Here is a 27,562-nt window from a genome sequence, read left to right on the forward strand (position 1 = left end):
CGCACAGCCCTCCATGTGCTCGCCAGAGGTAGCCTGACTGCCATTAGGTACCGAGATGAGATCCTCAGACCCCTTGTGAGACCATATGCTGGTGCGGTTGGCCCTGGGTTCCGCCTAATGCAAGACAATGCTAGACCTCATGTGGCTGGAGTGTGTCAGCAGTTCCTGCAAGAGGAAGGCATTGATGCTATGGACTGGCCCGCCCGTTCCCCAGACCTGAATCCAATTGAGCACATCTGGGACATCATGTCTCGCTCCATCCACCAACGCCACGTTGCACCACAGACTGTCCAGGAGTTGGCGGATGCTTTAGTCCAGGTCTGGGAGGAGATCCCTCAGGAGACCATCCGCCACCTCATCAGGAGCATGCCCAGGCGTTGTAGGGAGGTCATACAGGCACGTGGAGGCCACACACACTACTGAGCCTCATTTTGACTTGTTTTAAGGACATTACATCAAAGTTGGATCAGCCTGTAGTGTGGTTTTCCACTTTAATTTTGAGTGTGACTCCAAATCCAGACCTCCATGGGTTGATAAATTTGATTTCCATTGATCATTTTTGTGTGATTTTGTTGTCAGCACATTCAACTATGTAAAGAAAAAAGTATTTAATAAGAATATTTCATTCATTCAGATCTAGGATGTGTTATTTTAGTGTTCCCTTTAATTTTTTGAGCAGTGTAGCTTACTTACTTGTGTTTTTCTTGTTTTTATTTCTCGTGTTTTTGTTCTACTTTATAGTACTACTGATATTGATTACCGCATTGTTGGGAAAGAGCTTGTAAGAAACGCATTTCACTGTACTTGTGCACGTGACAATAACTTGAAACTTGCTCACCAACAGAAATGAACATAGCATAACAAGCATAAACACATTTTAATCTGTAAAAACATGCGGCAGGTTGCAAATGGGACTTCTATGACAGCAAGCGACAAGCTGGCTGGCACGCTGGCTGACTCATTCAGGTAGCCTAATTTGAAACAGATATGACTAAACTACCTTTCCCATCACCATCTGCTGGTTCTCCATATCGATCTTAACTGGCAGCCTCCATACTGGCTCTCCTCTCTGTGTGCTCACTACGGATGAGGCACATGCATGCTCAAAAGAAAGGGGACAAGAGGGTTTAGCCTGAACCATCTGTGGAATAGGGGGGGTTCACTGAGCTTTTTGATCCCACTCTTTTCTCTCTGCCCCTCCCTCCTCATTAACTAGTCCCCTCCATGGCACTGGCACTGTTCTCTTTACAATGAAAACACCATGGAATGACAGATCCCTCCCCCATTATAGATAGATAGGCTATGTACAGTGCCTTTGAAAAGTATTCAGACCCCTTGACTTTTTCCACATTTTGTTACGTTACAGCCGTATTCTAAAATGGTTTAAAAATGGTTTTTTTTACCCTCATCAATCTACACACAAAAACGGAAATATCAAATTTCTATAAGAATTCAGACCCCTTAATCAGTACTTTGTTGAAGTGCCTTTGGGAGCGATAACAGCCTTGAGTCTTCTTGGGTATGACGCTACACGCTTGACACACCTATATTTGGGGGGTTTCTCCCATTCTTCTCTGCAGATCCTCTCAAGCTCTGTCAGGTTGGATGGGGAGCATTGCTGCACAGCTATTTTCATGTCTCTCCAGAGATGTTCGATCGGGTTGAAGTCCGGACTCTGGCTGGGCCACTCAAGGACATTCAGACTTGTCCCAAAGCCACTCATGCATTGTCTTGGCTGTGTGCTTATGGTCGTTGTCCTGTTGGAAGGTGAACCTTCGCCCCGGTCTGAGGTCCTGAGCACTGTGGAGCAGGTTTTCATCAAGGATCTCTCTGTACTTTGCTCCGTTCATCTTTGCCTCGATCTTGACTAGTCTCCCAGTCCCTTCCGTTGAAAAACATCCCTACAGCATGATGCTGCCACCACCATGCTTCACCGTAGGAATGGTGCCAGGTTTCCTCCAGATGTGACACTTAGCATTCAGGACAAAAAGTTCAATCTTGGTTTCATCAGACCAGAGAATCTTGTTTCTCATGGTCTAAGAGTCTTTAGGTGCCTTTTGGCAAACTCCAAGCGGGCTGTCATGTGCCTTTTACTGAGGAGTGGCTTCCATCTGGCCACTCTACCATGAAGGCCTGATTGGTGGAGTGCTGCAGAGATGGTTGTCCTTCTGGAAGATTCTCCCATCGCCACAGAGGAACTCTGGAGCTCTGTCAGAGTGACCATCGGGTTCTTGGTCACCTCCCTGACCAAGGCCCGTCTCCTCCGATTGCTCAGTTTGGCCGGGCGGACAGCTCTAGGAAGAGTCTTGGTGGTTCCAAACTTCTTACATTTAAGAATGATGGAGGCCACTGTGTTCTTCAGAAATGTTTTGGTACCCTTCCCCAGATCTGTGCCTCGAAACAATCCTGTCTCGGAGCTCTAGGGTTGGTTTTTGATCTGACATGCACTGTCAACTGTGGGATCTTATATAGACAAGTGTGTGCCTTTCCAAATCATGTTCAATCAATTGAATTTACCAAAGCTGGACTCCAATCAAGTTGTAGAAACATCTCAAGGATGATCAATGTAAACAGGATGCACCTGATCTCAATTGAGTCTCATAGCAAGGGGTCTGAATACTTACGTAAATAAGGTATTTATGTTTTCTAAAAACCTGTTTTCATTTGTCATTATGGGGTATTGTGTTTAGATTGCTGAGGATTGTTCTGAATTTAATCAATTTTAGAATAAGGCTGTAACATTTGGAAAAAGGGGTCTGAATACTTTCAGAATGTGTGTTAGACACTCATGAGCAGGGATGTTTCTTTTCAAACAGGACAGGTTTATTATATAGAACTCTCTCGGGGTGGAGGAGCGTTGGGAATGAGAAGGAAATAAAATAATTTGAGAACAATGGATGTCATAACCATAAATCATGCTGAATAAAAGACAAAAAGGTCAATAAGGATACCTTCCTGAATACTGGTATTCTCATAGGATGAGGACATTATTTTCTAAATATCTATTTATAGCTTATGTAAAATATAATTTAGCTCACTCTAGTGTCCATAAATGACATTGCATTGCTTCCCTTCCAAACCTGATGTTGCAATTAAACGGAGAGATTGATGAGTTGGGACAATTATCACCCTGTGGAGGAATGCTAGGTCTCCTGTAAAGTGGTTACACAAAGCTCTAAGTGTGGCCTGCCCAGATAAAGATGCCAGGACTGTGGCTTCATTCAGATCTATAGGCTCTCTGTTTGCCTACAGAATAAAACCCTTGAGTGTCATCAGTTCCCAGTAATGAGCAATTTTGGACAATACAGCCCAGCCAGCATCCTCTGTCTGTCTGAGTGGCTGTGCTATACGCTGCTGTCTGGTAATCTGGCTAGGAGCTGTGGCTCTCAGGGGAAAGAGAGTAATGCTAGAGTAATGTTATGCTACATTCTTTCATGGAGGAGATGTCTGGATTCTATCTCCCCCTCCAGAACCTGACTGCCAAACCCTGTACCTCTCTGTAATGGTCTACCAGCCTGTGACTCAGGACAATACCCTGAATACACCTCCTTAGAGCACATGGGACCCGAAAGGTGCCAATAGGAAGAAATGATTGATTACTGTACATCACACAGCTGTACACACACACACACACACACACACACACACACACACACACACACACACACACACACACACACACACACACACACACACACACACACACACACACACACACACACACACACACACACACACACACACACACACACACACACACACACACAATGCAGTGCTAGCACCATTCAACCTTGATATTTTGGCACCCCTCATCCAACATAAGAATCAGCTTTCAAGGCTGCAGTTGGCTGGCTGTGACAGACAGGTCTAATATACTGTGAGACTAAGTAAATACATCCTGATCTGAGCAGAGGATATAACGGCCTGGTGGTTCCTCAAGGTACGGCCTATAGGCCTACATACACAGCCAAGGAAGCTTCTCACTGGGATAGATACTCATAACCAAACACAGAGCTGAGACAAGAGAGAAGGTTTTAATCCATATATAGGTCCTAGAGACACATTCATTGTGAGAGGGGCTCTCTAGTGTCTATGGGCACCATCAACCTGATAGGATGAGAAGAGGTCAGAGGTCAGGGGGGTGTTAAAGGTCAACAGCTGAGGAGGGAGTGGGTTAGCTACCAGGTGGGGTTGGGGTCAGAGTGATGTAGATAAAAAATTCAGAAAGATGGAGGGAGATGGAAATGGAGAGAGAGTGATAGAGAGAGAGACAAAGACAGAGAGAGCCCTTAGGCACCGAGACCCAGGGCCAGCTGGCAGAGTGTGTTGGAGGTAAAATAAAGGTCTTCCACATGGAAAGCGTGCCCAGACCAAGGAGCCGAGCCTCACATTGGCAAGCTAGCACCGAGACCTGGGCCTGGAGAGGCCATTCAAAGGGCCTAAACACTAACACAACACCCTCTGAACAGGTGCCACGGGATCTACACTGACACTGGTACACAGCACAATCAATAGTCTTCACCAAATGCCCCAGAGTGACCCTCCATTGGTCACCCCAGGCGATGACACACCACACAGAGTTTGGTTTGATTCCAGCAGCAGGTCCTGACCCACAGCATGGGGATTTACCGCTCTTATTTCTACAGGGTCTCTAGCCATCTCCTCTCTCAGAGGGAGAATCTGTGAAAAGAGCTTAACCCTCTCCAAACAAACAGAGTGCTAACAGATACAGAAAAAGATCATAGCAACATTGATATACTCTCAAAAAACAGCCTGTGGAGTTTAAAAATGCCACAGTAGATTAGGCAGAAGCCTTGATCAATGAGGTTGGCTAAAGTAGGAAAACATCCTTGGCTTAGTTAAGATGGAAAAGAAAATGTTACAATATTATTAATATTAATGAAAAAAAAGAGGTAGGCTACAACATAATTTCTATGAATGGAAAATTGAAAGACACTGTGTAAAGAGAATCAATATACTCACAAAAGCTGGCTTCATAGTGGCCATGGGATCCGTGGGGAGCAGGACAAAAAATGAAGCAAAAGTGAAGTGGGCTGTTAGATGACTACCCTTTCTTCTCAGTCTCTGTCTATGCGTCGCCCTCCCGCTCTCTTTCTTCTTCTCTCTCTATCCCCTCCCATCTGTGGGTCTACTCTAACTGGCCCACACAATGTATCCCCTGGATTGTCACGTTCAGTATGATCCTAAGACTGAGACAAACCTGCATTAGCATGGGCATTAAACACACACACCGTAACACACACAAACACTTAAATGCAGAAGCGCAGGCCAAGACCTCATGCAAGTCAAATCTCCTCGTCTGTAAAGGCAGGCTGTGTGTGTAAAGAGAAGAGGGTGTTAGAATAGGAGGAGTTAGCAGACCCAGACACACAATGAAATAGCTTTTTTTGGTGCCCTGGGACCCCCTCGTCCACACTCTGTCACACAGCTCAGTAGAGTGTTCCAGAGCAGCCAGCCGTGACCAGCAAGATGGCCGCCCGCAGCCAGGCTGGCTGCTCCTCACAGCAACAGTAGGGAGGGAGAGACTTTAAAAATTGACCTATTTACAGAGGATATTCACAGGCTTCTAAATAACTAAAACAAAGGATGGGGAAAGTTAGAAAACATACTTATGCTTAATATTGCTTTCATTTGTTAAACATTCCATCAATGATGCAGACCGAGTACTTGAGGTTTTCTTGAAAACAGTGCAAGAACAGAGTTTCAGCAAAGAGAAATTTCTCAAGCTAAGAAGCAATTTGTTTATTTTGGGCCATTTTAATTGAAAACAATCACAGTAAGGTGTTTAATTCTTACCCAGAAATTATTTGATGTGGAGATAAAAACGCCTGCATTAGACCTTTAAGAAAATTATCCAATGGGTGATGAGTTAGGTATAATGTAACCCAGGGCAACCCCTCCTGGGTGACTGAGTATTACAGCCCTATTAACTATTCAATAGACAACAAAAAATACAAAATAGAAAAGTCATGAAAACGAGGACTTAAAAAAAATCTGAAAATGAACTTTTTCTTGCCAAAGGAAAGAACTTGCATACCGTACTCTCTCTTACACACACATACGCATCACGGACAGGCTACATGCTAATCCGAGTGATGCGTTGAAAGGCAACGTTCGGCTGTTATCTTGAACAATGCAGCTCAGGGTTTCTGCATTAGCATTCACCTCGGCTAGGTTGTTGAGCAAACTGTCAACTCTCCGGGCTGCTACACTGCAATAAGTGATCTACCTGACCAGCTGACAACCTTCAGGCTCAGGGGGTGGACAGAGAGAGCGACAGGGAGCCTGTGAATACAGACAAGGCGGCAATAATGGGCGTTGTAGGAACTGAGATCTCTGGTAACCGTCAAACCTTTACATGAAAGGTGTGTGAAGAAAAACAGAGATGGTCTTTTAAACGTTCAAATATGAAGCAATGCTGCCACTACTCATAGGAGGTACAAGTACTCAAAACAGGTCAGGGTACTCAAGAGGTTGCAGTACGTAAATGAAGCCATTACCCTGAACACAACAGAAGGTCTCCTCGTACCTACTTAGATTCCGTCACACAGGAACACAACTCCACCTCAAATCAAATCAAAGTTTAATTGTCACGTGCACCGAATACAAGGTGTAGACCTTACAGTGAAATAGTTACTTACAAGCCCTAACCAACAGTGCAATTTGAAAGTAAAAAATAGGTATTAGGTAAACAATAGATAAGTAAAGAAATACAAAAAAAACTGTGAAATGACAGTGAAAATAACAGTAGCGAGGCTATATACAGGTGTGGGGGCACCGGTTAGTTGGGCTAATTGAGGTAATATGTACATGTACACTACCGTTCAAAAGTCTGGGGTCACTTAGAAAGAAAAGCAAATTTTTTGTTCATAAAAAAACATTGATCAGATATACAGTGTAGACATTGTTAATGTTGTAAATGACTATTGTAGCTGGAAACAACAGATTTTTTATGGAATATCTACATAGGCGTACAGAGGCCCATTATTAGCAACCATCACTCCTGTGTTCCAATGGCACGTTGTGTTAGCTAATCCAAGTTTATAATTTTAAAAGGCTAATTGATCATTAGAAAACCCTTTTGCAATTATGTTAGCACAGTTGAAAACTGTTGTTCTGATTAAAGAAGCAATACAACTGGCCTTCTTTAGACTAGTTGAGTATCTGGAGCGTCAGCATTTGTTGGTTCGATTACATGCTCAAAATGGCCAGAAACAAAGCACTTTCTTCTGAAACTCGTCAGTCTATTCTTGTTCTGAGAAATGAAGGCTATTCCATGCGAGAAATTGCCAATTGAACAGCGCAAACTGGCTCTAACCAGAATAGAAAGATGAGCTGGAGGCCCCGGTGCACAACTGAGCAAGAGGACAAGTACATTAGAGTGACTAGTTTGAGAAACAGATGCCTCACAAGTCCTCAACTGGCAGCTTCATTAAATAGTACCCGCAAAACACCAGTCTCAACGTCAACAGTGAAGAGGCGACTCCGGGATGCTGGCCTTCTAGGCAGAGTTGCAAAGAAAAGGCCTCATCGCAGACTTGCCAATAAAAATAAAAGATTACAATGCAAATAGTCCGGGTAGCTATTTGATTACCTGTTCAGGAGTCTTATGGCTAGGGGGTAAAAGCTGTTGAGAAGCCTTTTGGTCCTAGACTAAGTGCTCCGGTACCGCTTGCCATGCGGTAGCAGAGAGAACAGTCTATGACTGGGGTGGCTGGGGTCTTTGACCATTTTTTGGGCCTTCCTCTGATGCCTGGTGTAGAGGTCCTGGGTGGTAGGCAGCTTAGCCCCAGTGATGTACTGGGCCGTACGCACTACCCTCTGTAGTGTCTTGTGGTCAGAGGCCGAGCAGTTGCCGTACCAGGCAGTGATGCAACCAGTTAGGATGCTCTCGATGTTGCAGCTGTAGAACCTTTTGAGGATCTGAGGACCCATGCCAAATCTTTTTAGCTTCCTGAGGGGGAATAGGTTTTGTCGTGCCCTCTTCACGACTGTCTTGGTGTGTTTAGACCATTCTAGTTTGTTGGTGATGTGGACTGAAAGGAACTTGAAGCTCTCAACCTGCTCTACTACAGCCCCATCAATGAGAATGGGGGCGTGCTAGGTCCTCCTTTTCCTGTAGGCCACAATCATCTCCTTTATCTTGATTACGTTGAGGGATAGGTTGTTATTCTAACACCACCCGGCCAGGTCTCTGACCTTTTACACTGTTGTGTCGTCTACAAACTTAATGATGGTGTTGGAGTCGTGCCTGGCCATGCAGCCGTGGGTGAACCGGGAGTACAGGAGGGGACTGAGCACGCACCCCTGAGGGGCTCCGGTGTTGAGGAACAGCGTGGCAGATGTGTTGCTACCTACCCTCACCACCTGGGGAGGCCCATCAGAAAGTCCAGGATCCAGTTGCAGACGGAGGTGTTTAGTCCCAGGATCTTTAGGTGCTCTGTGACTAGATCCTGCCACAGGCAAGGGAACACTAGTCTCCAAGCGGATAACCCTCTTCTTTCCTTTGCTGCTTAGGTTCAACTCCTACATTACGCAACCAGATCCATTGAGGCTATTCTCATTGACCGACATTTAAGGAGAGCAGTGTAACGAGATTTCAATTTACACAAAATGTTCAGTTTACATTTCATCCTTGCCTTACCTTTTCGTTGTGATTGGCAACGTGACATTCTTATTAAGCTCAGTCAATTCAGATCTAAATATCTAACTGTAGAGAATAGACATACACTGTATAATAAGGGAGAGCCGACCAGGAAATAACATCTGCAGGATTATAGCTGGTGCTGCTCTGATCAGTAGGGAGCTGCTGTGGTGTGGCGTCTCCTCTTCCTATCGCCACACAACTGCATCATGACTTAATCCACAGGCAGCCTCTAGGAAAGGCTAAATCCCATCTTCCAGCTCCAGGACTTCATGAGGTCAGGTGTTCAATCAAGCTGTGGGTGATTACAGCGTACAGAGTCGGATCTGGCTCCTGTGTCACTCATAATGTAGGCTAGTCCCAGTAGCTACAGTATCGTTAGGAGGGTATAAAGTATCGTCATATTGCTGAACGTTTCAGCAGGGGAACTAAAGATTCAAGTCGGCAAGCTGTTCCAGTCTGGTGACCCCATTATCCACTTGGGACCAAATGCTCTACAACAGAGAGAAGAACCACACTGATAATACTAACACTGTGCCTGCAGGAGGGGACTGGAATGACAGAGCACTTTGAAGTAATGGGACAAAGTTCATTCTGTGCAACTTCTAATAAACTGTTTTTGATTTAGAAGGTGAATGACCTTGACGATGCCTGTGACACAGGCGCATTCATGAAGTTCACAGCATAACATTTGAACAGTAGCTTCATGAAAGTAATTTAACTGGTGATTGAATACGTTTAATATGTCTTACAGTTGTACAAACAGAATGTTATGACTGGAGTCTCGATACAAAAGTGAAACAGTCTGTTCTCTTCAGTTGATCTTCCCCTCCTCCCTCTCCCATTGTCAGAGTGTAATAGTCAGCACAGCAGACCCCCCCCCCCCCCCCACACACACAGTCTACTTGAAGAGAACAATGATGAATGATGAGACATCAAAGCCGAACAAACGGCATACTATTAAGACATGCTATAGATGGAAGGAAAGTAGTCTAGAAATCTACCGGGTCAAAATGTTTCACTGCAATAGTGAAGGTGTAAACTTGTCAGTAGAAAGCCTAAACAGTATATTTGACCTTTCAACTTCCCTACCAAATCAAAACATTTCTATGCAGACAATCTAAGAAAATTAACAACAATTACAAATGGTTAGATGAAGAATGCAAAAATCTAAGAAATAAATTGAGAAACCTGTCCAACCAAAAACACAGACTTGAGCCTACGCCTTCACTATGGTGAAACACTAAAACAGTACAGAAATACACTAAGAAAAAAAGAAACCAGAAACCAGCCCAATGTAATTGAAGAATCCATAGAATTTAACAATTTCTGTGAAAACTGGAACACACTAAACATACAACAACATGAAGACCTATCTATCCAAAATGGAGATGTATGGATAACCCACTTCTCTAATCTTTTTCGCCCTATAACAAAGACCAAACAGCAAAAACATACACATGATCAATTACAAATCTTAGAATCAGCTATTAAAAAGACTACCAGAGCCCACGGGCCTCTCCAATTACATTGAATGAACTACAGGACAAAATACAAACCCTCCAACCCAAAAAGGTCTGTGGTGTTGATAGTAGGGATGCACAATATACCGGTAAGCATATCGGAATCAGCCGATATTAGCTAAAAATGGCAACATCGGCATCGGCCTGATGTCTAGTTTAACGGCGATGTGTAAAACCGATGTCAAAGCTGACGTACATACCTACCTCTATTACGTAGGTAGATTACGTAATGACCCCACAAAAAATATAGCGCTACACACAACACAGCATTCCTAACCTAGCCCACAATGTCTGCTGTGTGGATCGAGCAGTCAACAAGTCGAGCAGTCATTTAAAAGAGTAAGAAAATTACAGCGAGACAACTCAAAGGTGAAATCCATTAACACCAAGATAATGGAATTCATTGCCCTTGACACTCAACCGTTCTCTGTCGTGGGTGATGTTAGCTTTCGCCGACGGGTCGAGCACCGGTACACACTACCAAGTAGGCGCTATTTATCATATGTTGCCCTACCGGAGTTACTCAGTATTTTTGAAACTCACATCCATGAGCTAACGTTACTTGCTATGGGCGTCACTGCTATTAGCTTCACGACGGACATGTGGACCAGCGATGTCAGCCCCATGAGCATTATTAGTCTGACAGCACAGTGGGTCCACGAGGATTTCCTACTGAGGAAAGCCGTATTGCATGCTCAAGAATGTGCTGGTTCTCATAACGCTGCTGCCATTTCAATGGCATTTGAGAACATGTTTGAAACTTGTAAACATAAACACTCCTAGCTCCATTCAAACATCTGACTGGAGAAATAAGCTCAACTGCGTCTGCAGCAGACGTGATACCCTCTGTCATGTCATTGAAACGCCTGCTCAACAAAAATGTCAACACAGACCGTTGGGTTAACTTGGAAATGTACTCTACTCTAGAGACTGTGAACAAGCGATTCCATGGCATTTTCTCTGAGCCTCTACTGTGTCGCCACCATGCTCAATGCTAGGTACAAAGACCGCTACTTCACTGTACTAGAATGCTTAAAAAGCTGCTCAAACTTTAAATATGGGTTATGGGTATCGGCCAAAAATGTAATATCGGTGCATCCCTAGTTGATGGTATCCAAATTGAACTAAAATATACAGACCACAAATTCCAATTGGCTATACTTAAACTCTTTAACATCATGCTCAGATCTGGCTAATCACCCAAATCCCAAAAAGCAGAGAGAAATTAGACCATGAGATCAACAGCAACCTTGGGAAAATCCTCTGCATTAACAGCAGACACCTACATTTCCTGAGCAAATGTCAAATTGGCTTTATTAACACATTTCTGTACGGCAGACCACATATTTCACCCTGCACACCCTAATTAACAAACAAACAAAACAAACGCAAAGTCTTCTCATGCTTTGTTGATTTCAAAAAAGCTTTTGACTCTATTTGGAATAAGGATCTGCCTGCTATATACATTGATGGAAAGTGGTGCTGAGGAAAAACCTTAAATCCATGTACACAAATAACAAGTGGTGCAGTTAAAAATGGGCAGAAAATGCAGATTTCATTCCTCAGTGTCGTGGGGTGAGACAGGGATGTAGCTTGAGCCGCAGCCTCTTCAACATACAGTATATATCAACAAATTGGCAAGGGCACTAGAACAGTCTGCAGGCACCCAGTCTCACCCAACTAGAATCTGAGGTCAAATGTCTACTGTTAGATGAAGATCTGCTGCTTTCATCTCCAAACAAGGAGGGCCTACATTAGCACGTTGATCTTCTGCACAGATTCTGTCCGACCTGGGCCTTGACAGTGAATCTCAGTAAGACAAAATGAATGGTGTTCCAAAAAAGGTCCAGTTGCCAGGACAACAAATACAAATTCCACCTAGACACCCGTTGCCCTAGAGAACACAAAAAAACTATACCTACCTCAGCCTAAACATCAGCGCCACAGGTAACTTCCACAAAGCTGTGAACAATCTGAGAGACAAGGCAAGAAGGGCCTATGCCATCAAAAGGAACATAAAATCCAACATCCCAATTAGGATCTGGCAACAAACAAAAATGATAGAATCAGTTATAGAACCCATTGCCCTCGACAGTTGTGAGGTCTGGGGACCGCTCAACAACCAAGAATTCACAAAATGGGACAAACGTCAAATTGAGACTCTGCATGTTGAATTCTGGAAAAACATGCTCTATGCACAACAGAGAAACACCAAATAATGAATGCAGAGCAGAATTGGGACGATACCAGCTAATTATCAAAATCCAGAAAAGACAATCACCTAAAAGATCAGCGATTCCCAAACCTTCCATAACAAAGCCCTCACCTACAGAAAGATGAACCTGGAGAAGAGCTCCCTCAGCAAGCTGGTCCTGGGGCTCTGTTCACGAACACAAACACACCCCACAGAGCCCCAGGACAGCAACACAATACCACAGATGGAATACCACAGATGGAATACCACAGAGTGGTATTTGTTTTCCCTTTCGTACTTCAACTATTTGCACATTGTTATAACACTGCACATAGACAATAATATAACATTTGAAATGTCTCTATTATTTTAAAACTTTTCGCTGTTAATTTGATTGTTTATTATCTATTCCACTTGCTTTAGCAATATAAACATGTTTCCCATGCCAATAAATGGTATATAAATAAATACATTCCCTTTGCATTGAATGTAATAGCCTTTTGTAGATAAAATAGCTGAGTGTGTTGAGGAGAGGCATCAATGGCTCAAATAAACAGGCTATTGAGATAATGATCTGTGGTTCAGTTCCTTGAGTGGTGGTGCGTGTCACACTCACTGACTGTCCCTCCACTTCCTCTCTACAGCTGTCATCACAACTATACTACTGGGACTGAGTCTGAGCTGTGTGTCTGAAGTGACACCCTATTCCCTAGGCCTATACAGAGCCTTGGCCAAAAGTATTGCACTATATAGGGAATAAAGTGCTAATTTGGATACAGCCATAGCCTAGCTCTTGTTGTCATTCCTCTCAGCTGAGGTGAAGGTGGGGCACAAAAGATTCTACTCTGGGTTGATTATCAATTATTTTGGCTGATGGAACAAAAATACAATTCTCTCCTGCTCCACCACCCCTCTTGGAGAGGTCAGGGAGAGGTGTCATCTAAAAGCATACTTCTGTGTAGGACCCTCAAGGTCGGGCACACAGGCAGGCTCTGCTCTGGCCACCTGCATACTAACCACAGAGAAGAGAAACCAGGATATCGACCCCCATCTTTCCCGTTATCACGACTCCCAGTGCCTGTTGGTATAGGGTTGTGTAAAGGTACACCGACTGACCGCAGAGCAACGCGATCTGGTCACTGTGGAGAGCCTGTTACTTGAGCACCTGGCTGACTCCCTCTGCTCGGCATCACAAATGTATCATGGCTGATTCTGCCACAGACATAATAGGGGAATCGAGTCATGTGGAGTCATTACACTGCCAGTTCGCAGACAAAGGATGTAAATAGTGGAAGATTTAAAGTGGATCTAACAATCCATGCAGATTGCATCTCAAAATACCATAATGGTGCAGTTACACGCATGTTGCGGATAACACTTATTCCAAATGGCTCTATTTTAGGATACTGAATAAAAAGTGTGTGTGTTCAAGGCAACCCTAAAAACAGTTGCCCATCTCCAGGGGAGCTCAGATTAGGTTGGAATGTAACACCATGGCAACCTGAGGAGGCAGAGTCAGTCCTGAAGGGAGGATAGAGCTGTAACTCAATGGCCTTCTCCTCCGCTCTCCTCGTCTCACTTTCCAACTCTTTGTCTAGGCCTATCTATCCTGTTACTTTTTCAGCTCCTCCTCACTTTTTAGCCCCATCTTTCCGTCACTTCTAATCTCTCTCTCTCTCTCTCTCCTCTCCCTGGCTCTGTATTCTTTGTTATCGGCCCCTCAGACAGGGTATTTCAGTTCTGAATGGCTGGATATATACAATTTTGAATATTATCTTCTCACTGCAGTGATAGACCGGGTTAGGCTCCTATTTCAGCAGGGTTAATACAGAGTTTAGGGGAAGAAAAACGGCAGATATGAATGAGAAAACCTGGCTAAAGAGAGGGGTGTGTGTGGATCTCACTCATGCAGGCCTAATGTTCCCGAGTCTCTCAGCTCCATGATGTCATTCTACTGTACAGCTTAACCCCTCGATAACTAGACAACAGCTCCATGATGTCATTCTACTGTACAGGCAAACCCCTCGATAACTAGACAACAGCTCCATGAGGAGGGCTATAATGTGACCATGTAGTGTCCTTTCACCTGTAACACTATATGGTGATGGTATAGAAGTCATCCCTGAGAACTCACCCAGGTGAGTGTATAAACTATGAATACAGAACACCATATTATAACATAAGTCCAACGGAACAGTGAAGCAAGGGTCTTACCTCGTCCCATTCAGAGGCGAAAGAGGGCGACTTCTCCAGCCGCTTCTTGGCTGCACTGCAGTTGGAGACGGACTCACTCCGGCTGCCCAGCCCTCCCTCCTCCTCGCTAGGCGGCGATACCAGCAGGTCCGAGTCCGACTTGGAGAGGCTGCGGGCCAGCTTCAGGTCCCCAGGGGGATGCATCCTGCCAGCAGGCACAGCCCTAGACCCAAAGTCCCTCATCCTGTCTCTGTCTCTGTTCCTGGGCACCCCCTTAGACACTGTGGCATAGATGGCTTTGGGGTCACAGTCTGTCAGGATGGCAGCCATGTTGATGTTTGGAGGAGGCAGAAGCGGAGCTTCTGTTGTTTTGGTGGGGACCGTTGGAGCTGGCGCCGGCTGTTGGCCTTGGCTGGACTGTGTCAGTACCCCACCTGGCAGCCTGCTGAGGGGCTCCACCTGACAGTCAAAAACAGGCGAGGAGCCGTGCAAGAGGCCTGTGAACACTTCAGGTACTGCGACTAGGTCCTGGCCGAGTAGGGAGTTATCTGCAGAGATGAGAGGAGACCAGGAGAGTTAGGAGAGACTAAAGAGCAGGGAGTTATCTGTAGAGATGAGAGGAGACCAGGAGAGTTAGGAGAGACTAAAGAGCAGGGAGTTATCTGTAGAGATGAGAGGAGACCAGGAGAGTTAGGAGAGACTAAAGAGCAGGGAGTTATCTGTAGAGATGAGAGGAGACCAGGAGAGTTAGGGGGAGAGACTAAAGAGCAGGGAGTTATCTGTAGAGATGAGAGGAGACCAGGAGAGTTAGGGGGAGAGACTAAAGAGCAGGGAGTTATCTGTAGAGATGAGAGGAGACCAGGAGAGTTAGGAGGAGAGACTAAAGAGCAGGGAGTTATCTGTAGAGATGAGAGGAGACCAGGAGAGTTAGGGGGAGAGACTAAAGAGCAGGGAGTTATCTGTAGAGATGAGAGGAGACCAGGAGAGTTAGGAGGAGAGACTAAAGAGCAGGGAGTTATCTGTAGAGATGAGAGGAGACCAGGAGAGTTAGGGGGAGAGACTAAAGAGCAGGGAGTTATCTGTAGAGATGAGAGGAGACCAGGAGAGTTAGGGGGAGAGACTAAAGAGCAGGGAGTTATCTGTAGAGATGAGAGGAGACCAGGAGAGTTAGGAGGAGAGACTAAAGAGCAGGGAGTTATCTGTAGAGATGAGAGGAGACCAGAAGAGTTAGGGGGAGAGACTAAAGAGCAGGGAGTAATGAGTAAGGAGTAGTGAGTCAAGGCAGGCAGGAGGCTGGACTGAGACTGAAGGTAGATATCTAGCATGACTAATAACACCGCCCCCACAGCCCCAGAAACAGATCTGTGTTTGTTTGGGCATGAGAGAGAAGGAGAGACGGCCCTACAGAATGCTGTCCGAAGCACTGGAAGACAGATAATTCCAATCCCAGCTTGCAGCCATCTCTCTGGAAGTTTGTTACATTACTCAATGCTCTGCCATTTTTTTCCCACTCCTCCAACCCTGCCTGTCTCTGTGTGTGTCTCACTCCCTTTGAGATAACCAGCAGCAGCCCCTGTTTGAGGTCAGGTTCCACAGAAATGATACAGCACTGAGGAATCCCCACAGGAAATCAGCAAAGGAAGAAACCGGATGGGAGCAAGACAACAAGCATACTGCACCATCTGTGCGCACGCACGCACGCACGCACGCACGCACGCACGCACGCACAAAAAAACACATTTGGACACAGACAGAAACACAAGAACAAACAGAAACTTACTTCTTATGCTTCGAGCTATAGCATGAAAACAATCCCTGCTTACAGATCCTGTACAGCCGATCCAGTTGAAAACAATATGCATTTCCCCTCAAAACAACAGGCCCTCTTTCTCTCCCCCTCGAAGGAGACACTGACACCCAAGCCTGTTTTTCCACCATCAAATCGACCACCGGATGAGAGTTGAGCCAGGTTGTGCCTCTGTTCCCCTTCTGCCTGTCAAGCTCCCCCTCTGTCCCTCCCTTCTTGTACTTCTCTCTGAGCCGGAGCTGTGTAAACCAAAGCTATGTAGAGCTGTAGCTGTGTGAGCTCTCTGCCTGCCTGTCCCAACTCACTAGCCGCTGACTGCATCTCTGGGATTGTAACTCTGGGATCACTCCATCCACCCTGTCTGACTCCCACAATCCTGATAATTAGGCTTCTGACACATGGTTAATGTGTGTGTGTGTGTGTGTGTGTGTGTGTGTGTGTGTGTGTGTGTGTGTGTGTCGTGCTGCCCTGTGTGTGTGTGTGTGTGTGTGTGTGTGTGTGTGTGTGTGTGTGTGTGTGTGTGTGTGTGTGTGTGTGTGTGTGTGTGTGTGTGTGTGTCCTCATTGCCAATTCCGGTGAGAGGGTCGTGGTGTTTGGTGACAGGGAAACTGGGACAGTGTCAGTGACGTCACAGCGGGGCAGTGGCCCCTTCAGTGTGTTTTAGTTTGTCCTTCAGGGCAGAAGACAGCTACAAAAAGACTGCAGTTACTCCAAGCATTCTAATGAAGCTCTCTCTCAACAGGACATAGGGTTGCCAATACCATTCAGTCATTCAAACAGCTCTCAAAACAATATATTCAACTCTAAAAAGAGCTCTGTTAGAGATTAATATCGGTCCAGGGGAAACAGTAACAGTTACTCCACCGTGTATGTCAGCTTGGTAGGAGCTGGTACACTATGCTCTATGCACTGTTTAGCTTACAGGCCATTTGCAGTGAGGCAGAGTACCAACGCCCTGTGCCCATCTACGCTCAGCTGCCTACTACTCAATTTGGAAAGATATGTGCGTGTGTGTGTATACGTGCGTGTGTATAAACATATGGAGAGACCACAGCCAAACACCCACCCTGTCCTTGGCAGCTGTAGAGTGTGAATGACCAATGAGCGAATCGCTATGGCTCCCTTCAACAATCCCCTAGTGTGTTAAACCAACAGGACCCAGACTACAACACCCATGATTCAACGGTCCGACCGGGGCTGGAAACACTGAGATACTCAGTAACCCAATGAGAGACATATGGATATTTACACTGCTTTTATGGAGGGATGATGTCACTGGTTAGAGAACACACGTGTGTGTGTGTGTGTGTGTGTGTTTCATTTGGTGGCTTTGTGAGCAGTGATGTCATGTTAATTCTACAGTTACTGTTGCATTGATGTCACAGAGAGACAGTATGTAGGCCAAGTTATTTACAGCCCCTGGGGAAATTGCTTTTCTGTACTCAGACTGGAGAGCATTTTTAGCTCTGTATGTCATGTGTTAGAATGACATTTAAAACTACAGGCGCAAAACTATTGAGATTCTGACCTCAATCTTAATTGAAAAGTCAAAATTATTCAATTGATGTTATACGTTATTGGGGAACCTGTGTATATGTGATAGAGACTGAGAAGGACAGCACTTTGTAATGGACATTGTTGATGTTAAACTGACACATACATTGATTAGTCTGTTTGGGGGCTCGAGAACATCCCAATTCTAGTCATTCACTATTGGCCAAGTGCAAGGCCAGGATGGGCAGTGTGCTCCACTCTCCACAGGTCCCCACAGCAGGCAGAAACCACTAAACACAGCTGTGGTTCTCACTACAGTCAAGCTAGTAAATAGATATGCACTGAGAATTTAGCAGGCTATCATCTATCTAGTGATGCTAGCCTCTCCTGTATGAGTTCACTCTGGCCAAGGCCACATAACCTGATAGTCATAAGATATTATGTCTATGGCAGATAACTTTATCACTATTCAGTATGTGAAATCTCTTCTGCACCCAATTGACTGTGCGTGAGAGTAGTGCACTGTATGGTTAGATGCCTGTGAAACAGGAGGCATGTGGAATCTGTTGGGCATCCTCTGTGATTCCTTCCTTCTGAGGAAGGCAGTGTGTGACAGGTGCTCTGCCTCCTCTCTGCTGCTGCTGACAAGGCATGTCTACTTCACACACACACACACACACACACACACACACACACACACACACACACACACACACACACACACACACACACACACACACACACACACACACACACACACACACACACACACACACACACACACACACACACACACACACACACACACACACACACACACACACACACACAGCCTCGATGGGGGAGAGATGTGACGGGGCGGGGGTTAAGAGTAGCAGGGAGTGTGAGCAGGGCCCTAATCCCAATCCCTGAGAGGCAGCTGCTTTCAGATGGTAATGGAGAGGGACTGGGCATACCTGTTTATATTAGAGTCCCCAAACAGCACACATCTCTATCACAGACACAGTCCCCAAACAGCACACATCTATCACAGACACAGCATGCTTAGCTATGTGTCGCTGTGTGTCTGTGTTTGCATGATTATGCCCTGCTTGGATATGCATGAGCCTGCTATGGTGCTGTATGAGAGAACGGGCAAACGCAGCAAGATAAACAAAGAACTAGACAGCAAGATGGAAGAGGATAAGATAAAGATTGTCCAATCTCCAACCAATGCATAAAGTGTACAACGTTGCATTTCTAGTGGTGTATTACTGTAAGTACTGTAGGCTGGGGGTTCTTAGATAATAATACAGTGTATGGTCAAATTTGACCAAGAATTCTGTTCCATGTAACAAACCAGATTAGTTTTCTTCAGCTGGCTTGCCAGAGAATGTCAATTCAGCCTGATCTAAACAAGCCTAATCCAGACCCAGAGCTGCTGAGCCTCTAGAATGCCAATCCCAGGCAGCACTAATCCAACCCTAGCAATCGCACTCTGCAGTCAGATGCTAATGCATTTCTTACATTACAGTTACAGCGACATGCACGGGTTATGTTTGGCCAAGTCTGCCGTGTTACTCAAGCAAATGTCCTGTCTCCTTTGGCTCCTCAGAGTCAGAGAAGAGCACAGAGCTGCTCATGACCCAGTAGCTGTAACTAGAGTATAGCAGTGAGACATCTGGGACCATGGGGATAGGAGGATGTTGGATTGGAGCACATTTAACAAATCTGATCTAATAATACGGATGTTTGTCAAATCCATCATGATTTTTGTGTTGTAACAGGCCCACAATTTTCGCTGCAAAAGACTTAGAAGTTGTCCCTTTTGAGGTTTAGAAGAAGTGACTGCTAAATGGTAACTGGTGTTCGTATAAACTGATAGCCTAGCGAAATGGGTGCTGGTAGTCAAAGTCGTTTTTAAATGTAATGCAGTTGATTGGTGAGAATAACATGGACATGTATTGGGGTTGACATCCATACAGTATTATCCTCCAATATTTACCTCAACATAGTGTGAAATACACATATAAACAACAGCCTAAATGTAGGATCATTTTGCTGGGGGGCAATGAGGACATTCGGGATCTTTCCCCAATGGCATCTTTCCTCCACACGTTTCCATGGCATTTCCAATTTTTTCAGCACTGAGCAAATTTCAGGTCTGCTGAGCGCAAACTTGAACATTGTGAAAATTCTGTGCAACTTCTGGCGCGCGTATATTCTGAACACTTAGGCTGTACACGCTTTAAGTTACAGTTGTAACAGTAGGCTACTGTGGCTATTTGATCATAACGTAGGCCTATCATAGTGGCCCACTATCAAAAATAATGGAGAAAATTTATCCCATTACATTTTAACATGGAAATAGCTGTTCTATCATTCAGCCTACAGTAGGAGCCAATATGTGGTATTTAATGTAGGCCTACATTCCGTGAGACTTATGCAGGGTTTGACATTAACCTGTTTATCCACTTGTCATTCAGACAAGGAGGTGACTGAAAATGTGTTGTTTTATGCAAGAAAACACTTTGGTACTCGCTTTGATCTCAAAACAAACACATCTACTCACCACCACTTATGGTGTAAACACAGTCCAATTCAAAGGAATGGCACAGATCCATATATGGCAATGGACTATTTGCATATAGGTATACTGCAGCTCTGATTGGTTATGCCGCACTGGTCTGTATAGTATGGGCTGAGTCTTGCCTGTCAATGCAATAGAATCCTACTCCGGTTCCTACAAGAAAATCTCCTGCATAGTTCGTTTTGCATACTAAGTCTTGCATAGTCCGTTTTGTTTCGGTATGTTGCATTGAAGTTGGCTTATATTGGCAATTCCCACAGTAGACGGACACGTTGATAGTGTTAACTAAAGGGGAAAACTAGAAAGTTAAGTGAAGTTCAATCTCGTGCTTCTCTGCAGGCTGATATTTCTTCTGCTTGGCAGTCCCGTGGGAGCTGTGTGCCCACGCACGCGCGCAGCTTAGAGGGAACATTGCCCTTTACTGCATCTATGGTCAATGTGGAGCTTAGAAACAAGCACATCTCTCCCACCAGGGACTGCCATCCAGTAGGTAGAGCATGTGGAGGGTGGAACTCACCGCCAGTGGAGCGGAGTCCCGTCCGTCCAGGCCCAACCACAGGAGATCCAGGGAGCTTTAGAGTGTTGCCCGTCTCGCCTGGTGGTCTGAGGTCACTAGGGGCAGTGGGCTTCTGCTGCTGGAGGAGACCAGGGGAGAGATGAGCACACTAACAGCTGTCAATACCAACTAAAACCACCACCACACTCACTGCTGCCATCACAGCAGAGCAGACGATTAGCACAGCCTGAATTAGCCCCACACTATGATATTAAATGAAGAAAGCATCCCAGTGATTGTTGCCACGTTGCATCATCATTCCTAATATGAATGATAGCCTCAGATGGCTGGCTGCTGATTAGAACACAGAGGACACCAGTCAGTCAGCCAGCGAGCCAGTCAGCCACACACTCATTTAAAAAAAATATTAGGCAGCAAAGGGACAGTTGTTCCAAATAAGAACCTCAGAAAAAAAACAGATTTGAGATGAGTTTATGGGAGGAGGGGGGAGAGCAACGCAAATAAAACCCTGTGGCAGCTAACTGTATAATAAAAAGGCAGTATAAATAGATATGATAGGATAATAAATAGAAAAGACAGCTTTATAGGGCCCTCCAGTTACATTCGATGAGACAGGGATAGGAGAAGGGGAATTAAAAGAGATGGAGAGGAAAGAGAGGCAGAGAGAGGGAGGAAAGGAGTGAGGGGAGAGGCTGTAAATCTCCAGGAGTCCCGGTGGCCAGGGTTGGCTACAAAGTCACTAAACAGAGACACAGAGATTGACAGAGGACCTCAGTCAGGGAGACATATTTCCTGATGAAGTACCTGTATGTAAGATATTTATCCTCGCAGGATGGAGCAGTACCATGGTGGAAAAATAAATGTTTAGGGAAAAAGATCAAACGCCATGGTTCGATTTCATGTCAAAGCAGAACGTGGAGGAGCCCAGGGACCTTTTACTTTGCTCTTTGTCCATGTCTTTCTCTGTGTAAGCAGTGTGTGACACAGGAGAAAATATCACTATCATAATTATGAATTGGAAATGTGTTTTTTGCATATCCTACTCTCCCTGAGACGCCCTTAAAGTGTAGGGTCACGGCCAGGGTCTGCCATTATCAATTAGGGTTAAGTGCCTTGCTCAAGGGCACATCGGCAGATTTTTCCCATTAACGGCTTTTCTGTTACTGGCCCAACGCTCCAACTGCTAGGCAACATGCTGCCCTGATATGTAGCTACTAGTGGTAAATAACATCTTATTCATTACACAGCGTTCCAGAGCACAGATGAGTCAGATGACAGGCAGCGTGGCAGCCATGGTGGGATGAGGGGAGAGATGGAGGGATGAGAGGAGGAAAGGAGAGGAGATGCAGGTCATACCTGAGGTAGGAGACTGTTGGAAGACTGTTTGACTGTAGCGTTCCCATCTGGGGAGACAGGATAGACAGCAGTTAGTTAGGTCATCATGAGTAAGGTAGTACAATTATCATATTTCATTTCTATTCAATTTATTCAATCTCAAGACTGCCAGGGATGATATTATGCAAAGTGAATTGGAAAGGGAAGTATAATAAAGCTCATGTTTTATGCACATGGTATTGTGGGTAGTATTGGAGACAATGGCCAGACAGACACTCAGACAGACACTTAAAACAGATAGAAGAGCAGACAATTAAGCAGCCAGCAAAGACTTCCTCAAACATCTTAACAACATAAAGGAGGAACGCAAGTCAAGGACTGGACATCTAGTCATTCATCAAAATAAAAGGGGAAGTGATTACATCAGCAATCAGACTCTCCACATTAATTTCTATGACACTGTATAGTGACACACAATTCATTTATTAAGAATGTGACAGAACAGAAAGCCTGGGGTACAGTTTAAAAACATTCATATCAACAGACAGGGACTCCAATGTGCTGTTAATTAAATCCCATTTAATCCAATGAAACGCACTGTCAATCAAAAGCCAAAGCTAAGGAATGAGTCCTCTCCTATGACCATCCTGAGTAGGATACCATACATTAGCATATTCCAAGCTCTCTCCTACTGATGCTGTCGAGGTTAAACCTTAGCTGTATTTGGGTAAAGGGTTACAACCAGACAGAGTGGAAGCAGGATGGGTTTAGGGAGCGGTTGGAAAACTGACCCCTTCTCCATTCCATCCCTGGTGTAATGCTGCTAGGAATGAGGGGTCACACTTTGCAAAGCACCAGGGAGGGGGCATGTGGGTGGAGTGGGGGAGAGGTTGCAGGTGCTCCTTATTCTTCAGGCTGAGGGAGCAGTGTTTTATCACACATCATTTTCCATCAATTAGCAATCATGAAGGGATTTGAATATCATCCTTAATCCAAATCACTTTCTACACCCCTTGTCCTCCCTGTAAGTGTGTACCTTTCTGGGATGGGGGGTCCAGTGCGGACTGGGGGACTTTGGTCTGGGCAGACAGCAGCAGTTCATACGTGTGATCCTCCTCCTCTATCTCCCCCCTCTCATCGATGCTGCTGTTAGTGAATAGGGCCTGTGAGGGAGAGATGGGAGACAGGGTCAGCACAGTACAGAACACCCATACCACCTCTGTTAGGCTTGTGGAGCATTCATCTCAGACTGTCCTGTGACGCTGAGGACTCCTACAGTGAGAAGTTACTCCACAGTGCCCTCTCACGGTTGTACTAGATCTTACGGTTATCCACACAGTCCTTAGCTCGTTCCTTACACACAAAACTAGCAGGAACTAATTGATTGCTTTGGTCAAAAGTAATGGAAAGGAAAGGGAAAGGGGGATACCTAGTCAGTTGCACAACTGAATGCCTTCAACCGAATGAGTCTTCCGCATTTAACCCAACCATTACAACATGGTCCTTCAAAACAGAGCTTTAATGACCATAGATTCTGACCTCTGAGCTAAGCTCCTCTACATGGCCTGGGGCAGGTTGGGATTGGTGAGCCAGCCGGTCTTTCTGTAATTGACAAACAGAGAAGGAAATCACTGACTGTGCTCAGACATTAGCTTGACATATATCTTGAAGTACTGTAGAAGGTCGGTTGAACTGGAGCCTTGAATTCAAACATAGATCTTTGCTTTAACACTAGAAAAGCTGAGAGCGTGTCATGTGGATGCAAAACTAATGTACTTTTCTAATTATACATTTTATTCATGTCCTCCCCCCGCCCACGTCCTTGACTTTTCCTAAATAAGTCTATATAACACACTGTAATTATTTTCATCTTGATATCAAAAGCAGAATTTGTTTTATAAGCCGTTTTAAGAGGACATGTCGTTTTTTTCTAGCTACCCTCGTTCACTGGCAGTCAGCCTGCGCAGCTGATAATGGCCCATCAAAACTACACTCACGGGCCAGTTTATTGGGTACAGCCATCTAGTACTGGGTCGGACACCCCTTTGCCTCCACGCAGCCGTGATGGCATCACGTAGTTGCTGCAGATTGGACGGAGGTACATTCAAGCTGTGAACAGCCCGTTCCATCTCGTCCCAAAGAGGCTCTAGTGGGTTGAGGTCTGGGGACTGACCAGGTCTGGGGACTGACCAGGTCTGGGGACTGACCAGGCCACTCAAGTAAACTGAACTGGCTGTCATGTTCCAGGTGATGTGTTTCCACTCCTCAGTTGTCCAGTGTTGGTGATCACATGCCCACCGGAGCCGCTTCTTCTTGATTTTAGCTGATAGGAGTGGAATCCGGTGTGGTTGTCTTCTGCAATAACCCATCCGTGACAAGGACCTACGAGATGTGCGTTCTAAGATACTGTTCTGCACACCACTGTTCTACTGCACAGCTATTTGTCTGTTTGTGGTCAGCCTGTTAGCTTGCACCATTCTTGCCATTCTCCTTGGACTTCTCCCATCAACAAGCTATTTTCACCCACAGGACTGCCGCTGGCTGTTTGTTTTTTTGTTTGTCAAGGCCGTTTCTGAGATACTGGATCCGGCACGCCTGGACTCGACGATCATACCACGCTAAAAGTCACGTACCTGGCAACGACTATCATACCACGCTCAAAGTCACGTACCTGGCAACGACTATCATACCACGCTCAAAGTCACGTACCTGGCAACGACGATCATACCACGCTCAAAGTCACGTACCTGGCAACGACGATCATACCACGCTCAAAGTCACATACCTGGCAACGACTATCATACCACGCTCAAAGTCACGTACCTGGCAACGACTATCATACCACGCTAAAAGTCACGTACCTGGCAACGACTATCATACCACGCTCAAAGTCACGTACCTGGCAACGACGATCATACCACGCTCAAAGTCACGTACCTGGCAACGACTATCATACCACGCTCAAAGTCACGTACCTGGCAACGACGATCATACCACGCTCAAAGTCACGTACCTGGCAACGACGATCATACCACGCTCAAAGTCACGTACCTGGACTCGACGATCATACCACGCTCAAAGTCACGTACCTGGACTCGACTATCATACCACGTTCAAAGTCACGTACCTGGCAATGACTATCATACCACGCTCAAAGTCACGTACCTGGCAACGACTATCATACCACGCTAAAAGTCACGTACCTGGCAACGACTATCATACCACGCTCAAAGTCACGTACCTGGCAACAACGATCATACCACGCTCAAAGTCACGTACCTGGAAACGACTATCATACCACGCTCAAAGTCACGTACCTGGCAACGACGATCATACCACGCTCAAAGTCACGTACCTGGCAACGACGATCATACCACGCTCAAAGTCACGTACCTGGACTCGACGATCATACCACGCTCAAAGTCACGTACCTGGACTCGACTATCATACCACGTTCAAAGTCACGTACCTGGCAATGACTATCATACCACGCTCAAAGTCACGTACCTGGCAACGACTATCATACCACGCTCAAAGTTGCTTAGGTCACTCGTTTTTCCCATTCAAATGTTCAATCGAACAGTAACTGAATGCTTCGATGCCTGTCTGCCTAATTTATATAGCAAGCCACGGCCATGTTATTCACTGTCTGTAGGAGCGATCCATTTTTGTGAATGGGGTGGTGTACCTAATACACTGGCCGGTGAGTGTATATCGAAACTAATTTCACACATATAACTAGCTTAAGAGTTAGCTTAAGACAAGATTACATTGACAATAGACAGATGGGTGAGAATAGTATCAATATATGAAGAATCTGATGAACGGGGCAGGGAAACGGAGTGCCAAAAAGTTACTTTTTCAAACTTCTACAAGGTCACAAGCAGGTAAGACGTTTTGATGTCTAGCAGATTCTGCAGTTTCCAAATCACTCTTAGAAATTAACCCTTGAGCTCTATTATTTCAAATTATAAATGGGGTAGTTTGACTCCTGGTTGCTGATTGGTGGAAAGCTGTGTTATGCAAAATGACTTCGTTTACTGTTCTAATTACGTTGGTAACAATTTATAACAGCAATACGGCACCTCAGGGGGTTGTGGTACATGGCCAATATACCACGGATAAGGGCTGCATCCAGGCACTCCGCGTTGCATTCTGCCTAAGAACAGCCATTAGCCGTGTTATATTGGCCATATACCACACCCCCTCGAGCATTTTTGGCAGAATGATGGCGAGTCCATAAACTCCCTACATGCACTCGCAACATTCAAAGCACAGTAATATATTTAAACTCAAAATATGCCATTCTGTTATTTTAAAATGCATTTTCTTAGTTTCATAATGTTCCTTAACAAATGAATAATCTTTCAGATTTTTTTTATTTAATGGATTTTAACACTTGAATTGTGGTGTTTTAGTGGTTTTCATTTGTACATATAGCCTACAGTTACATAAACTAATGGAAATGCTACTGTGTACTTTGAAATACATTTTCTTTCGTAGTGTAATGTTAACTAAGACTTTCATAAACACAACCAAATTATTATATGAAATGTATTTATTAGACTGTTAGAATGTTGACGTGAAAAAAGACTCGTCATTGTCTCAGGCTTTTCTAGTGTTAAAGAGATATGCTGTCATAATTGCTAAATCCAGTCTACTCAACAACAATTAAATGCAGAGAACTATTGCCCTCTAGTGGAGATAAAATATTTTAGATGCCCAGCCACGCAATCCTCCTGAGTCACATGTTGTGTGTTTCTGTGGTGGAAGGCAGAGTTCCAGACCAACCTTTCCGGCTTCACTGTCAGGCCGTCCAGAGTCCCTGTCGGAGGACTTCCCGCTGGCCAGGCTGTCTAGAGAGTGACAGGAGGTGGCCTCAAACAGAGCCTCATACGGGCTCTCTTCCTCAGGCCCCGGGGCCAGCCCCGAGAGCAGTGCACTCACCACCTCCATCTCACCTACAACACACACATTTTAACACACATATTGATACTCATACAAATACAGGTAGCAATGCACAGCATCACACAGGTAGAGAGCCTTGGCTGGTGGTTACGTGTTAACACCATATCCTCTAAGGGCTCACTTAACTTTAGGTTTTCTGTATAGATACGACATACCTTTTTTCCTCGGACTAGGGCTCTCATTAGGTGGAGGGAGAGGGGGAGGAGGCAAATCCAAAACAGGGGGATTTCCTGACATATGACCTGCAGAGAGATAAGGAAGAAAAGGTCATTCAAATAATTTCATTAGTCCGAAAAA

General features: G+C 45.1%; 1 protein-coding gene across 8 annotated transcripts in view; it reads right to left on the reverse strand.

Annotated features, from left to right (window-relative positions):
• Positions 1–27,562, reverse strand: part of LOC139557433 (ankyrin repeat and SAM domain-containing protein 1A-like) — a 108,176-nt gene that overhangs the window by 31,948 nt on the left and 48,666 nt on the right. For all 8 annotated transcript variants that reach the window (XM_071372241.1, XM_071372237.1, XM_071372233.1 and 5 more), the window contains 7 exons: positions 27,421–27,507; positions 27,089–27,258; positions 23,837–23,899; positions 23,334–23,460; positions 22,319–22,365; positions 20,963–21,080; positions 14,597–15,123 (listed from right to left, as the gene is read on the reverse strand). In XM_071372241.1, the coding sequence (XP_071228342.1) occupies positions 14,597–15,123; positions 20,963–21,080; positions 22,319–22,365; positions 23,334–23,460; positions 23,837–23,899; positions 27,089–27,258; positions 27,421–27,507 (1,139 nt within the window). The remainder of the gene's footprint in view (positions 1–14,596; positions 15,124–20,962; positions 21,081–22,318; positions 22,366–23,333; positions 23,461–23,836; positions 23,900–27,088; positions 27,259–27,420; positions 27,508–27,562) is intronic.

Source organism: Salvelinus alpinus, chromosome 28 (assembly GCF_045679555.1).
Source record: "Salvelinus alpinus chromosome 28, SLU_Salpinus.1, whole genome shotgun sequence".
In the NCBI taxonomy this organism is placed as follows: Eukaryota; Metazoa; Chordata; class Actinopteri; order Salmoniformes; family Salmonidae; genus Salvelinus; species Salvelinus alpinus.